The 17,262-nt window shown below is 36.0% G+C and overlaps 1 protein-coding gene across 3 annotated transcripts in view; it reads right to left on the bottom strand.

The window, feature by feature from the left end:
• Positions 1-17,262, bottom strand: part of LOC122106759 (SSX family member 2 interacting protein) — a 57,921-nt gene that overhangs the window by 15,939 nt on the left and 24,720 nt on the right. For all 3 annotated transcript variants that reach the window (XM_042678286.1, XM_042678278.1, XM_042678294.1), the window contains exons 2-7: positions 14,011-14,142; positions 12,970-13,139; positions 12,160-12,372; positions 8,077-8,187; positions 6,045-6,180; positions 2,887-3,140 (exon numbers count right to left, since the gene is read on the bottom strand). In XM_042678286.1, coding sequence (XP_042534220.1) covers positions 2,887-3,140; positions 6,045-6,180; positions 8,077-8,187; positions 12,160-12,372; positions 12,970-13,139; positions 14,011-14,053 — 927 coding nt within the window. In that variant the 5' untranslated portion in view covers positions 14,054-14,142. The remainder of the gene's footprint in view (positions 1-2,886; positions 3,141-6,044; positions 6,181-8,076; positions 8,188-12,159; positions 12,373-12,969; positions 13,140-14,010; positions 14,143-17,262) is intronic.

The raw sequence follows: 17,262 nt of genomic DNA, 5'->3' as shown, positions 1-17,262 counted from the left end.
TATTAACATACAGGGATGAGGGGTGACTGCAACTGAAAGACTGTATCACAGTCTGAGGCAGGCCAACAGTAGGCTAATGTAGGTCAAGACCCTAGCCAAGCAGGTTGGAAAGGGTCAGGATGTGGCTTACTGTGGCTCTGGGTCCTGGAGCTACCTATAGTAACCCCTCTAAGGAGCCACATCTTCCCTTCCATACACATGAAAACCACTCTAAATACAAACTGAACATTTGCTATCCAATATGCTTAACATCAGAACTGGTTGGAATTTCAGATTATTTTTTTATTTTGCAATTTTTATTTGAATATACAAATATATACAAATGGTCTGAAGGTAATTTCACACACTTTTGCTGCACCTTTTCTTGACTGTGACATCATATGAGATCGGGTGTACCATTATGCTGGCCCTCAAAGCTTCAGATTTCGGAGCATTTTAGAAATCAAACTAGACATGCACAACCTGGATTATCAAATTGCTGCACAGTCCCCAGACTGAATAAAAATCTACAACCACAACATGAAAACCTAAAAGTCCATTTAACTTTTTTTTTTCCCTACAGCTAAGTAAACAAGCCCCATAAATAAGTGAAATCTGGATAGTATCTATTCATTCCAAAGATACACTCTATTCCTCTGGCTATAATGCAACAAAATCTGTCTTTAAAAGAAACAGTGGAAAATGGATCTTTTAGCAACAGGAAATATGCTTGAAATTATTTCCCCTAAATTAAACATTAGAATGATAAAGAATTACACAGAATATTATTAACTGGTTAAGAAACTGAGGGAGGCCTCAGAGATGAACTGAAGTCTTATTGATTTTAATACTCATCTGCCAACTGAGACTAGTATTGAAAGGTCCATAAAGGATCTTACAAGTAATGCAGATTGCTAATCGTAAAGAGGAATTAGTGAGGGTCAGCAGCTGATTAGAACTGACTAGAGAGGCCAAGCTGGCCTCATACCAGAGACTAGAGGAATATAGTATCCCTGGGCTCTGAAAGGTCTGTGCAGTTCACTTAGCTAATCTGAGGAGGGCCCATAGTCACAAGAATGTTTACTATAACCGTTACAACTATTTAATTTTTATTGTTATTAACCTATTATCAAATTTAACCTATAAATGTAGCATTCCTATGTGTATAATACATATTAAAAAACATGTAAGGTTTCAGGCATGCATGGGGGGGGTCTTGGTCACCTCAGTGGATAAGGGGGGTTACTATATTTCAGTAATAATATAAAGCTATCGGGCTGAGAAGGTGGCTCAGTGGTAGAGCGCTTGCCTTGCATGCATGAGGCTCTGGGTTCGGTTCATCAGCACGACATAAGCAAAAAGGAAAAAGCCGGAAGTGGCACTATGGCTCAAGTGGTAGAGTACTAGCCTTGAGCTGAAGAGCTGAAGGACAGTGCCCAGGCCCAGAGTTCAGGCCCCATGACCGGAACCCCCCAAAAAAATATAGTATAAAGCTGTCTTTAAAGAAAAAAATGTAAGAAGTACATAGGCTTTATATAATTTCATAGGTTTATACAGGTTGTTTCTCCACCAACAGAATTTTTTTTCAGATTTTAGTCACTAATATAAACTTACTGGAACCTAGAATTTAAACTCATATGTAACAATTAAGTAAAAAAAATTTTCCACACATGACACTTTCCAAATCCCTCAATATGGGCTGGGAAGGTGGCTCAGCAGTAGAGCGCTTGCCTTTCATGCTCGAGGCCCTGGGTTCGATTCCTCAGCACCACGTAAGCAAAAAGACAAAAGCCAGAAGTGGTGCTGTGGCTCAAGTGGTAGATTGCTAGCCTTGAGCTGAAGAGCTGAGGGATAGTGCCCAGGCCCAGAGTTCAGGCCCCACGACCGGACCCAAAAAAAAAAAAAAAAAGAATCTCTCCAAATCCCTCAATATGTTATGCTCCTGCTTCAAATGCTTTTCCTTCCATTTAGTTTTTAAATTTTTGCTGGTACTGGGTCTTTAACTCTGCCTGAGTGCTGTCTCTCAGCTTTTCACTCAAGGTTTCTACTCTACTATTTAAGCCACAGCTCTACTTCTGGCTTTTGTGGTTAAGAAATAAACAAGTCTCACAGACTGTTCTTGGGCTGACTTCGAACCAAGATCCTTAGATCTTAGCTTTCTGAATAGCTAAGATTATAGGCTTTCCTTTATTTTTGATCTTGAAAACATCTAGCTTGTTGTATAAGGAACCAGTTCAAATGTTACCTTCTCTGTGATGTCTTCTTTGATTGCCCTGATACTTCCTGTTTCATATATGAACAATCCTATCACAGATCTTAATACAGAATAATCATCATTCTACAAGTCTGCTCTTCCAACAAGAGCTTCCTGAGGTAAAACATTTTAAGATCTTTTCAGTATTTTCCTTCCAGGAATTGAAACACAATGATCCACAATCAATCTGTGGACTGAACCTGGCTTCCAAGGTTAAACATTTCATCTCTGAAAAGTATTTCTACTGTTTAAAACAACCAAAAGGCTATTTGGCCAGTGGCAGACCTGTGCTTTGGAGACAGAGTGGGATTCAAATCTTATTTCTGGCATGCTGTATTGGGCTACCTGCTATTGTACCTCAGATTCCTCAGTATCTAATCCCTAAATTGTGTTAACATTTGGTGCATTGCAATCCTTGGGATATTCCTCACATACTGTGAGAACTACTATGAAATGAGAAAATGCTCATAGTGCTCATCACAGCACTTTGTGTGGACTAATTCCCTGGAAGATTATCTCCACTGCTTCCCAAGGCATGTCTGGAAACATATAGGGACATTTTGTGGTGTCACAGTGACTGGGAGGATCTATCCATGTGTGACCTGTTCTAATTAATAATCTGAAGATTATATTAGAGAGAAAAGGCCACTTACATTTCCTGTGCTATCCTCTGCTCTTTCTCTAGGTTTCTTCTTTTGAGGAGAAAGAAGTGAAATCATTTCCTTTTTCATTTGCTGAAGAACCTTTTTAAGGTCAGCATTTTCCATTAGGATTTGCTTCTGACGATACTCATAATCATTCAGGAGGATTTTATACATTTCATCTTCATTCCTGGCTTCTGTTTTACCAGTCCTCCAGGAGCCTCTTTTTCCATCAGCTCTTCCCACATAATTTAAAACGTCCATGGCTACACATGTGAAAACAAAACCAACTCTTACTATAAACGTATTTAAAACTCTACAGTTGAAGTGAGTACTTTAAGGGTATAAATCAACCTGGTGCACAGATTAGAATTTGGGCCCAAATAACATAATGTCAAGTTCAACCACTCGGAAGCACTGTGATCCTGGCAAGTTATTTAACTGCTGAGCCTGTTTCTTCCTTGACATGAGTGGGAAGAACAGCAGTATATGAAAAAAAAAAAGAAGACTAAAAAAACACAGTTAAACCACATAACACCACAGAGATGAATGTATCTGGCAGTGAAGTGAGTACTATAATGTTACCTTACCATTACTAGTATCACTATGAGGAATACACAAGTATAGCCTAAAGGCTACTTGCCTAATTTTTGTAAATAATATTTTATTAGAACATAGCCACATCCATATGTTTACATATTATCAATGAGTAATTTTTTCTTGCAATGGCTGAGGTCGTAGATCCAATAGCAACATGTACGTACTCCACAAAATAAAAAACATTTGTCTGCCAAACTCCACTGATAGCATCTTCTTCAAAGGAGTTAGGGCCCTTGTGGTCCACAGGTGGAAATGGGCACATTGGCATACGAAAGAAATAAGGGGGGAGGGGGAGTGTAGTTGTGGAGGTGGGAGGGCAGGGATGGTAAGGGAAAAACAAAGGAAGAGGCAACAATGCTTGATAAGAAATGAATTCATTGCCTTGCTCATGTAACTGTAACCCCTGTACAGTATTTTCACAATGAAGAACATAAAAAATAAGACATTTTAAGATAAAAAATGAAGGAAATAAGAGTAATTGTGAAATTGTAGCAGATAAAATTATTATTGAAAATGTTACTTCCAAATGAGTTTGGAATAGAAAACTGACCTCTGAATATAAAGGTTCTCTGTTCCAGAGTGAAATCTCTAATAAAACTTCTCTAACTAGATGTTACATTTTATGTGATCAGTATTTTATCTTAAAACTTCTCTAACTAGATGTTACATTTTATGTGATCAGTATTTTATCTTCCTTAATTTTGTTCCTTCATGAATGGACATATGGCTAATTGACCTTAAAAATTAATGATTCTCCACCCTGAATAAAATTTTGAGCCTGGATGTTGGTGGTTCATGTCTTTAATCCTACTCAGTAGGCTGAGCTTTGAGGATCAAGGTTCAAAGTGAGCCCTGCAGGAAAGTCTATAAGATTCTTATTGGCAATTAACCAGCAAAAAGCCAGAAGTGGTACTGTAGCTCAATTGGTAAAGCATCAGCCTTAAGCAAAGGAAGTAAAGGACAGCATCTAGGCTCTGAGTGCAAGCCCGACTAAGCACCAAAAAAAATTTTTTTACTAACTTAAAATAACTAAAGTCTTCTATTAACTATTATTACACTTTCATTTTCTTTCACTATATGCATATTTATATATACATATTTTGTTGAATTTTGTTTTTTGGTAGTACTTGAGTTGAACTCAGGACTTCATGCTTGCTAGGCAGGCACTCTACTACTTAAGCCACACCCACAGCCCTTTTTATTTTTCAGGTAAAGTCTATCATTTTGACTGGAGCTGGCTTTGGACTATAATTCTTCTATCTCTGCAGCCTTCTCTATAACTGGTATTACCAATATGGCCACCACGTTCAGCTTGTTGTTTGAGATGAATTCTCACTAACTTTTGGTCCAGACTGGCCTTGAGCCACCCTAATCTTCTACCTACTAATCTCTGGTTCCAGAGTAGCTAAGATTACAGGCATCCAACATGTTCAAATCTACTTTTCACTATTTTTTTTAAATGTTCAGATAACTTCAATAGGCTGTTGCACAAAATGTCAATGATGCAGTCAGTACTAAACTGCTTACAAAAAGCAAGCAAGCCAACCATGTGACAACCTAGTAATTCATACACATCCAATTTCAGTTTAGGAACGATGGGTTAGGAGTATCACTGTAAAGAGGAGGTTAGAAAGCTGCCTATAATCCACGTGCAAAGTACTCGCTGGTAAATGAACCACATAGACTTCTTATTCCCTAAATTATACTAGGGCAGCAAAACTACATTGTACAGCTTTGCTACTGTTTAAGTAGCTATACTTGAACAGTATATAAAAAGTTTTGAAAAGAACATTGCAGCTGGGCATAGTGACACTTACCTATAATCTCAGCTGTTTAGTACAGGCAAAAAGTTAGTGAGACTGATCTCAAAAACAAGCCAGGTATAGCTGAGTATACCTGTGGTTGCAGCTATTCGAAAGGTAGATGTCACAGGTCTGAGGTCAGCTCTGGCAAAGCAGGAGCCAAATAACAAACTAAAAGTTCAAATAAAGTAAGCATAAGGCCTTAAGAGTCCAATCCCCAGTACTGGGTTGGAGGAGCCTAGAAAAAGTATAATTTTTTTTATGATGCATCTTTCTGTACAGTTGCTTTGAAATGGCAGATCAATTTACTTTAAGCTATTCAAAGCTGAGTGTGGTGCTATATGCCTGTATGCCCAGCAGTTGAAAGGCTAAATAAAGAATAAGGGTTTTAAGTCTGAAGGCCAGCCTGGACTACAGAGCAAGACCCATACAACACACAAATGCAAGTGATATGAATGACTTACTCTGGGGAACAGTTTTATGAAGTTAACTCTACAATAGTTCTTTTGGTATTTAAAACACATGTTGATGCATATTTTCAGTCCTTTGCTATGAAAAATCAGAGCTTTCTCTGGCTTAAATTTTCCTCAATCCTAACCTATCATATTAAGCAAACACAAGCAACAAAGGAAGCAAACCAAAATGAGTTACTGTTCATTAATCAGTTGTCTAACGTCCCAGTTCTATGGACGTATGCCACCTAAAATCACTGCATAAAGCCAAACCTTCCACACTTCCTGCTGACCTGTATCTTAGCCAGTTGCTTACCTATTTTTTTATCTTTCTTGTTCATAACAAGCTGATGCAGGCGTTCCTTTAGTTTATTATATTCACGTTCTTTTCTCTTCATGTCATGATTATATTGAGTAGCTCGACTTGCAATGATATTTTGTAATTTTTGTACCTGAAAAAAAACATTTTCTATCAAATAATAATAAACCCAATTAAAATTCACAAATTCACAAGATAAAACTCACTCTTCTTCCCATTTAATAGTTTTTAAATTCTAGGCTAATTCTTTTTTCTTATAACCATTGAAACCATTTTTTATTTTTATTTTTTTATTTTTTTTATTGTGAAAATACTGTACAGAGGGGTTATAATTACATGGGCAAGATAATGAGTACATTTCTTATCAAGCATTGTAGCCTCCTCCTTTGCTTCCCCTTCCCATCCTCCCCTCCCCCCCCCCACCCCTGAAACCATTTTTTAAACATCACTAAGTAAATCAACAAAAATGCTTTTTAACTCTGAAATTCCCAGAAGTACTAACTTTGTAAGCTATCTTCTACATATGTGCAACCTACCTTTCACTATGGTAATTCAGATACCAAAAAACCTGCTGGAAGTATTAAAATGATTAGAACATCATCATCTGAAGCAAACAGTATTCACCTGGTCATTTATTACACATACTACTAAGTAATCAAGTATGATAAAAGGAGCTAACCAAATAATTCCAAGGATCTTGAAATTATCTAAGTCTTCATAGCTAATATATATATATTATTATGTATAATATATATAATATAATATATATATTATAGCATAGCTAATATATTATACATTATATATAATATATAATATAATATATTATAAACATATACTACATATATTATCAATACACATTATAATATAAATAAAATACAGAAAATAATGTGTTTTTATACCTATTGCATAAACAGGGATTATAGGGAGAGCTTCAAAACTATAGTTTCTTCTAGCTATATTACAGAGTAATACTTTCAAATACATTAATTTGGTACAAGTAACCACTAAAGAAGAAATCAGAATTGTGTCAAAAGGAGTCATGATTCTTAGCCACCACTAAATTAGAATTTTTTCAAGTAACAACTAAGCACAAAAACTGAAATTAAACTCATCTTGTTAACAAGGCTTTTGTTTTTGTTTTATATGAATTGCACTTGTTGTCTATTTAACCAAGTAAGTGGCTAACTAGATGAGCAATTCAATATTGAACACAGTGAAAGAAGAGACATGTCAGATACTAAATACAATAAAACAGAGATAAAAGAGCTGTATTTTTTTTATAAATACGTTAGAAACAATAGCAAGAAAGAAAAAAACCACTTGTGTCCTTATCTTGGGGCTCATTTTGCTTAACATGATCTTATCTGACCTTTTCTGCTTGTCCCAGATATATACTAGTTACTGCAAATAAGGGAAACTATGGTACTATGGTATTTATGTTTCTTTGGGCCTGGCTTACTTCACTTCAATATAATTTTCTCCAAGTCTTTCCATTTCTTAACAAATGGGGCAATGTCATTCTTTCTGAGGGAGACACAGAATTCCATTGTGTATGTATGCATGTGTGTGTGTGTGTGTATACACACACACACACACACACACACACATGTACCACATTTTCTTGATCTATTCATCTACTGAGGGGCATCTTGGTTGGTTCCATATCTTAGCTATGGTAAATAAGAAAAATCTGTATTTAAAGTATCACTCTGCCTGATAAAAGGTGAGTGAAAAGAGGTCAGGGTAGATGGCACAGGACACTGCTTATTATCAGGTATGGCTTAATAAGCCACCTGGATCTCAGGGAGACAGAGAGACTACTGTAGAGAGAACTTTTGACTGCTAGGTTAAATATGATACAATGTTATATACACTGGGATGTTGTAGACCATACCAATTTAATATAGGAAGAATGATAATTCTCTTTTTCTTTTTAGGTCCCTTCATTTTTTAAGTAAGTGACTATTATGGTTCTAAGAACAAAATCCAAAATTCACTTAAGCTTTATGTGCAGAAACTGACGACTCACCTCATCTTTCTCATTTTTCAGAAGCTGATGCAAATTCTTGTTCTTGCACTGTAACTGTCTGTCTCTCTCCTGAAGACCAATCATTTCCCTTCTGGAAGTTTCCAATTGTTCCTAAAACACCCAGATGCCAATTTCATTATATCTGACTCAGAAGACTTGAATTCTTAAAAGATCAGTAACAGAAGTTACACACCCTAGTTTGTTAGTTAAAAATGGAGTTTAGTGGCACATCCAATTTTTTCAGAGCAAATATTTTATAATGTTGTTCAAACTGAAATTATAGACTTTATTTAAATTAACCTACCAAAATTAATTGCTTTTATATACAAAAGTCTGTATACAGAAAACAGCTTTAAAATGATTCCTTTGAAAGACCCATCATATTCCATGATGTTGCTACTGGACATTAACATTTTTTCACTTTAGAACTCTTACTTCTGACAACACACTTTTGAAGATCTCAGCTACAGCAATGCCATCATCCTCTGGCTTTGGGAAAGGACCAAGCATGGAGCTATGCATGGCAGCAGGGCAGAAACACTACCCTCTTAGTTCAAGCCCCAAAGCTTCTGTGAAACTTTGAAAACACTGTCCTGGTCAGCAGGCTTTCTGAGTTTCTTTCTCTCCATCTCATGCAGGCATCTGCATTCTCCCAACAATTTCTCCACCCTAAAATTAAAATATTTACATATATCTTCTTCATTGCCTACTCTTTTCTGTACCACATCTTTTAGACTGCCTGGATCCCAGAGTCCAGCCTCATCTCTTACTCTTCATTCTTTACACATTCCAGGCCTTCCTTTCAAAGCTACTTGCAGTTCACTGAATGTACGATTACCATTCATTCAAACCTTCATATTATACAAGTTACATGCTCTGTATGGAATATTGGTATCAGATGCTAGTAAATTCCCACTCATTTAAATCTCAGCTCAAGATTGATCTATGAAACTAGTTCTCATCTCCTATACCAAGAATAATTAATGAAGCAAATTATTATGGCCCCACATGCGTCACTGTACTAAAGACTACAAATTCCTCATGAGTAGGGATTGGGGTTTTGTCTTTGAAACTCAATACTTAGCACATACATAATTCAATAAAAAATTGCATACCAGGTAGATATATCAAATGTTAGATTTTGAAATATCCAGCATAGAGCTACATGTGGTAATGTTTCCTTATAATCCCAGCTACTGGGGGGGAGGAGGAGGGAGAAAGAGAAAGGAGGATCAAGAGCTTGAAAACAGCCTGGGTAGGTTTCAGACATTGTCTCAAAAACAATAAAACCAGAAGTGCTGGGAGTTTAGATCAGGTGGTACAGCAGCTGCCTTGCATACATGAAGTTCAATCCTCAATATGCGAAGAAGGGAAAAAGGAGGGAGAGGGAGAGAGAGAAAGAGAGAGAGAAATAAGATAAAGACAGAAACAGAGACGGGGAGGGAGGGAGAAAGAGGAGGGAAAAGGGGAGGGAAAGAAAGAGAGAGAAAGAAATAGAAAATAAGTTTTGAGGATAAATCAACAACTTTCTCCATTTTACAGACTACAGCTTAACTAACATAAGATTCTGGCCCAGAATTTTATCAAAGAAATCCCAAATTAGAAGGAATCTGGGGGCTGGGAGCCGGCGGTTCATGCCTGTAATCCTAACTACTCAGGAGGCTGAGATCTGAGGATCAAAGTTTGAAACCAGCCCACAAGGAAAGTTTGTGAGACTCTTTTTTTTTTTTAATTTAATTTAATTTTATTTGTGAACATACTGTACAGAGGGGTTACAATTACATGGGCAGGATAATGCGTACATTTCTTACCAAGCATTGCAGCCTCCTCCTTTGTTTACCCTTCACCTGTGGGCTCAAGTTGTAGACCACTAGCTAGTCTTGACCAAAAGAAGCTCAGGGATGGTGCCCAGACCCAGAGTTCAAACCATAGGACCGCCACCTACCCCCTACCAAAAAAAGTGTACCCTAGATAACATTCTAGGTAGTCCTAATACATGACCAGTTCTTAAAGGAAAGCTTTAACAACTCAAGATTACAAACATCACTATATGACTGTTTAATAGTAACCTATAAGGCACATGGCCATACTATCTTCTGGGGACTTACATATATGGAACATATTTAATGCTAATCCATAATAAGATCTGCCACCAGTGACTCTATCTAGATTAGTATGTATTTACAACTCACAGGCATTTATATAAGCTTACTGGATACTGACTACCCTGTTCAGCCTACCACAGGTTATCATATCATCCAAGACACATAGTTGGACGAGCTATCCCACAAACAGGACATACAAAATTCTAAAATATTAAAGAGACATATATCGTTAGCACCATGTGTGAGCTAAGAAAATAGCATAACACAGCACTAGGCAGTGACAGGCTAAATCAGTATTCACATAAATAGCAATTGTGTAACATGCCATTTTATAGAATATTCTAATTTTCAAACAGTAGCTCTGTGGAAAGTTTCCTCTTTTCAAACAAAAGTTAACTAAATAATTCTTCTATGGTCTTTTCTACATCCCTCAAAACTTCTCCTGGTCCTCTGATTTGTTTTCATTATTGACCTTTGGCTCCTTTTGCACATGCACTCCAAAAATATTTTGATTAAGAATATATGGAGATTAGATGCAGAGTGAAAATCCTTATTTTATTTCTCTCAGAACATAAATATTTCCTAAATCTAACACTCTGTAGATTCAGCAAGTCACTAAACAATTAGGAAATAGAAAAACTTGTAAAAAATTATATTAAGCGAAGTAAGCCAGACCCAAAGAAACATAGGTCCCATGGTTTCCCTTATCTGCAACAACTAGTATATGTCTAGGACATGCAGAAGAGGTCAAAAGCTATGTACATATGACCAGATAAGATGATGCTAAGTAAAATAAACCCCAAGGAAAGGACACAAGAGATTTTATCTTTCTTGCTGTTCTTGTTAATGTACTTATAATGTACTAAGTGATTTTTTTTTGTTTCTTTGTTATGTTCTTCCCCCATGTAACCCCTGTTGTCGTTATTTGATTCCGGTGTCCTACATATTATATATACATTTTTCTAATTTGGGGAGGGGAAGAGAAATAACAAAATGCTGAGATAATGATACAGGATGACAAACTGTAACAACAAGATGTACAAGATACTATGTGAAAAGCAAACTTTACAACTTTGGGGGCTGAGGAGGGGGGTGGGAAGGAGTCAGGAAGGTGGGGAGGAAAGGGATGGTAGGAAAAACAAAATGCTCAATAGGAAATGGACTCATTGGGCTGGGAAGGTGGCTCAGTGGTAGAGCGCTTGCCTTGCATGCCTGAGGCCCTGGGTTCGATTCCTCAGCACCACATAAGCAAAAAGAAAAAAAGCCGGAAGTGGCACTGTGACAAGTGGTAGAGTGCTAGCCTTGAGCTGAAGAGCTGAGGGACAGCGCCCAGGCCCAGAGTTCAGGCCCCACAACCGGACCCCCCCCCCCCAAAAAAAAAGGAAATGGACTCATTATCTTGCTCATGTAACTGTAACCTCTCTGTATAATATCTTTACAATAAAAAATACATATTAAAAAAGTTAATAAAATCAGTGCTTTCAATAAAGATATTAGGAAGCAATACAACTGATTTGCACAAATTATTTTAAGCTCATTTTAATGTTTAAAGTAAGTCTGAAAACTTAAAAAAAAACCCAATACCTGTCTGATAGTCAATAAAATCTCTAGCTCTGAATGCTATTAATAATGACATTAAAATACAGATTATAGCCAGGTGTCAGCGGCTCATGCCTGTAACTCTAGCTACTCAGGAGGCTGAGATCTGAGATGGTGCTTTGAAGCCAGCGGGGGACAGGAAAGTCTGTGAGACTCTTTTTCTTTGGGTGGTGGGGGCCTTAAAACTCTGGGCCTGGACGCTGCCCCTGAGTTTTTCAGTTCAAGGTAAATGCTCTCCAGTTAACCCTAGAAAACAGGAAGTGAAGCTGTGGCTCAAAGTGGTAGAGTGCTAGAGTTGAGCTCAGGGACAGTGACCAGGCCCAGCCCCAGGACAAATAACCAAAACAAAACAAAACAAAAGATTATATGCAATTTCTACCTTAAGTTTTGCATAGCAGTTCTGTAGATGGTCCATATCACTTCCCAGTTTCAGATTCTGTGTTTCCACATTTTCCTGAGCTAAAAGATTCTTCCGCTGAAGTACAAGTAGCTCATTCATACAATTTAAAACAGCAACTATATTTAATTCTCTCTTTTTCTCTTTACTTTTGGGTTCTTCATATAATGAAGGAAAGCCAAAAGTAGTCAGTTCCTAGAAGGAGAAAATGTTTTCTTAGGTAGACGCTGGCAAACGCTATAAAATTTCAGTTAAATAGGAAGAACAAGATCTATTACATAACCTAGTAATGTACTTCAGCAACAAAGCAATTGTACTTTGTATGATATTGTACAACTAATAGCAATGTACTTTATTATTGGAAATCACTGAGACCAGATATGAAGGATTCTTGCTAAGTTTGAAACATGCCTATTAATTATCTCAATAGAGCCATTTTACAATGTATATTTCAAAACAGTGTAAAATGTTTATTTGTCCACGAAAGCCAAGTTTTTAAAGGCCAGTTACAAGATAACTTACTGAATCTTTTCTGAAATAGAAAACTATTCCCAGATCATTAAGAAAATACTAAATATTATAAAAAAACAAAAAATTTTAAAAACTATGATTATTCTGAACTCTGCTCTCCAGTCATCTATGAACAGAACTGGCATAAGGGCTTGAGATAATAAGGGGGCCCAGCTGCTTACAACAGAATAGTTAGCTTGTATTAGACTGTACTTGACATTTTTTCCTTATACCTTTAATAGTTTTTATTATATAACATGTTTCTTTTCAAAAACCTGTTACCTGATCAAGATATGAAATACTTTGCTCAATATTTTCTTCTGTGCAGAAGGCACTGAAAAAACTGTGCACATTTTTTGATAAAGGTATTGAAGAACAGAGCACTTGTTGCGAGTATAAACTTGATGGAGACATCTTTTTTTCTGAGGTATATTGAGAGACAGTTTTGCTTTCTGAAAAAATAAAAAGAATTCATATAAGTGACTTATTAAAATCCACATAAAGCTCATAATCTTCACTACCCAAATTTTTTAGTTACAACTATATATGTACATATACAGTTGTATTTTAAAGTATTTCCAAATTAAGACAAAGCCATACTTTTTTTCCCAAAAAGAAATTTAAAGTGGTGTACCTAGTAGGCATGGTTCTAATCAGTATGTTCTTTTTTTTTTTTTTTTTGGGGGGGGTCAGTTGTAGGGCTTGAACTCTGGGCCTGGGCGCTGTCCCTCAGCTCTTCAGCTCAATGCTAGCACTCTACCACTTGAGCCACAATAAACTGAGTGGTTTATTGGAGATAAGAGTCTAACAGACTTTCCTGTCCCGGCTGGCTTTGATCCTCAGATCTCAGCCTCCTTAGCAGCTAGGATTACAGGGATTAGCCACTGGTGCCTGGCTATCAATATGTTCTTGATGACAATATACCTTAACTTCCATTAGTTTAGAGTTATAAAAATAATGGAAATAGCATATTTTCTATGCCACTCAAAGATTTTACAACTCAAAAAGTTAAAGAAACATATTAGAAATAAACTTTGCCTTACTGACGAAAAAGAAAAAGAAACACACTACAGTCGCCAGTGAACATATTTCAAGAACATAAAACTTTTCCTAAAAAGATAATTAGTATACATCTAAAAAGCACTGAACTGCCATAAATATGGCATATTCCTAGCTTTCTATGATAACTCTGTGGATGAACATAGGAATTTTATAGGCATCTATCTTTCTCACTGGTAACATCTTCAATATCTGCAGTAACTATTTCATTTTATTTAAAGAAGTCACCTTTACAGGTTTCCACTTATTCTAGACTCAGTTTACCTGCAGGCAGACCTGGATCTGTAACAGTCATCCAATCTCCCATAGCAATTTCCAGAGCCAGGATACCTGAGGAAGTAGTTCAGCACTGAAACATGTAGAACAGCTGCTGTCACTCTTCTATGTAGGCATCTCCTTAAAAGGAAATTAAAGAATAATTACAGATCACCAAAAACATAAACACCAATATAAAACCAATGTATTATGTGTTTAAAACAGAAGGATTTTGCAATATTTATTTTTAAGTCGACAGAGCACAGTAAAGCTTAATAATTATAGAAAATATGTATTACATAATATGTATAAGAATCATGATTAAGTTAAACATCCAAAAGGTCTCAATAAAATACTTTCAAAATGAATTCAGTAACATTAAAAAAGAACAAAAACCACTCACTGATCAAGATGGTTTCATCCTTGGTATGAAAGGATGTGTAAACATAAACAGATCAATAAGTATCTTAAATAGAAATAAACAGAATAAAGTAGAAAAATATGGTCATCTCAGATACAGAAAACCTCAATAGCTACGTACATATGACCATATAAGATGATGCTAAGTGAAACGAACTCCAAGACACGGACACAAGAGATTTTCTTTGTTGTTTTTAATGTACCATGTGGTTTTTTGTTTCTTTTGTATGTTCTTCCCCCTATGGTATATCCCCTTGTCAGTTTATTTGATTTTGGTACCCTGTACTATATATATATTTTTATTTGAATTAGTGAAAGGAAGGGGAATAATATAATGGTGAGACAAAGGACAATGAGAGAACCAATGCAACAGCGATATACACAAGACAATATGCTGGAAATGATCTGTGTAACTGGGGAGTGGGGGAAGGAAAGTAGGAGAAAAATGAGGGCAGGGGTAACAAGTTTGGCAAGAAATGGACTTATTACCTTACTTATGTAACTGTACCCCTCTGTACATTACACCTTGACAATAAAACGAAGTCTTTGACAAAATTCAATGTTCTTTCAAAATTGAAGAAACCAGCTATAGCAGGAACTTTCTTCAACTTACATATGACCTCTATAGCCAACATTGTACTGAATGGGAAAAATCTGAAATCATTTCTTCTAAAGTCAAGAATGAGACAGGATGCTACTTCTACTCAATATAGTGCTTTAATCCCTGGGTAAAACAATAGGGCAAGAGAAATATAAAGCTACAAATAATAAATGTCATATTATTCCTATTTGTGGATATGATTCTAAGACTCAGCCAAAAAAAACTTTTAGCTCTAATACCTTTATCAAAGCATTAGGATATAAAACTAACATACAAAATTCATTACATTTTCTATAAACCAATACTGATGACACTGAAAAATAAAATAACCAATCTCATTTGCAAAAGCCACACAAGAAAGAGAAAACTTGGGCCAAAGGTATAGCTCATCAGTACATCCTCCTAAAAAAGCACAAGGTTGAATACAAATCCCAATACTGCCAGAAAATAAATAAATTAGACCAAGAAGGCAAAAGACTTCTGTAATGAAAATAAAAACTATATAAAATGGAAGAAAAGAACTGAAGTAAGACACTAAAAGCTAAAGACCTCATATATGTTCATATTGGCAGAATACTACGAAAATGGTTATTCTACCAGTCCACAGATTCAATGCAATACCACCAAGATCTTAATGGCTTCTTCTCAGAAACAAGAAACTCAATTTAAAAAATTCATATGGAAGGACAAAAGACCTCAAATAATCAAAACAACTGTGAGCAGAAAGAGCAACGCTGGTGGTATCCTAATATCTGATTTCAAATTGATCTATAAAACTATCATAACAAAATCAGTCATGTAAACCCATGGAAGAGATCCAGAAACAGACAGAGCTATAGACGTATGATTCTTGACAAAAGAATCAAAAACAGTATGTTGGCAAAAAAGGAAGCGTTTTCAACAAATAGTGTTGTAAAAACACTATGAAAGAACAGAGGAATTAGATTAATCTCACTCTATACAAAAATCAGTTTAAAATGGACCCAAAGATTGTAATTTAAGACTTGTAACTAACTAGAGTAAAGGAAAAAAAGGAAAACACTTGAAGATATAGGAATTCTGAATAGCATTCCAATTGTTCAGAAAATACGAACAACTGACAAGTAGGACTGCATCAAATTAGTATCAATTATCCAAAAAAAAAAAAAAAAAAACAGCTACCCAAATAAAGAGACAAACCTACAGAATAGAGAAAAAAATAACTTAGCTACCTATTCATCAGATAAATATATATCCAGAAAATGAGCTCTAAAAGCTAAACACCCAAAAGAACAATCTCATTAATATATGAGCAAATGAACAGTTCTCAAGAGAAGTATAAATGACCAAAAATGTATTTTAAAATGTTCAACATCCTTAGCCATAAAGAAAATACAAATCAAATCGACATTGAAATTCCATTTCATCCCAACCAGAACTATCATCAAGAAAACCAAAGGGGAAATGTAAATTAGTGGAAGCACTAGAGAAATCAGTATTAAGATTCCTCCAAAAATGAAAAATAGAACTATCATATATGACCCTGATATACCACTCTTGGAAATATTTCTGAAGGAATCTAAGTATGCACCACACAAGAGATAACTGCATACCCAGGTTTATTCATAATAACCAAGCCATGGAAACTGCCTAGATGCCTGGTAAGTGAATTAAAAAATGTAGTATAAAATACCACAATACTGTAATAATATATAACATCATAATACATACATATTTTTATCAATAAATAATAAAGTTGTTTGTAGGAAAATGGATAAAATTAGAAGTATCATGTAAAGCAAGATAAGCCAGGCTTTAAAAAACAAATATTACTCTTCACTCATATGTGTGATCTAGGCCTTAAAAAAGAGAGACATGACTGTAAAAGAGAGATTATTTGGGGGAGGAAGGGGCATGTAGGAGGGAGGAGATGGAGAAGATGATGAAGGAAGTGAATACGAGTAAAGTACGGTTACGTATGTTTAAAAAAAAAACCAAAAACCATAAGGAAACCCATCAGGCAAGGACCTCAATCAACCAGGCAAGAGACACATGAGGAACAAATCTGACAAAGATTAGTGCAAAGTGCTTATCGAGCCTTTGAGAAGAACTGGTATTCTGGTTTCAGCAAGACAGAAGAACTTTTGGGTTGACTCAGATTCCTAAGCCTCAAACCCAGGTCTGGTTTCAGAACTGTAGAGCTAGGATATCAAAGAGAAACCAGAAGAACCCTGGTAAGAACAGGGCCTGGGCGCAGGTCT

Source organism: Dipodomys spectabilis, unplaced genomic scaffold (genome assembly GCF_019054845.1).
Source record: "Dipodomys spectabilis isolate Male_0828 unplaced genomic scaffold, ASM1905484v1 ptg000002l, whole genome shotgun sequence".
In the NCBI taxonomy this organism is placed as follows: domain Eukaryota; kingdom Metazoa; phylum Chordata; class Mammalia; order Rodentia; family Heteromyidae; genus Dipodomys; species Dipodomys spectabilis.
This window is presented reverse-complemented; position numbering and strand designations above follow the sequence as displayed.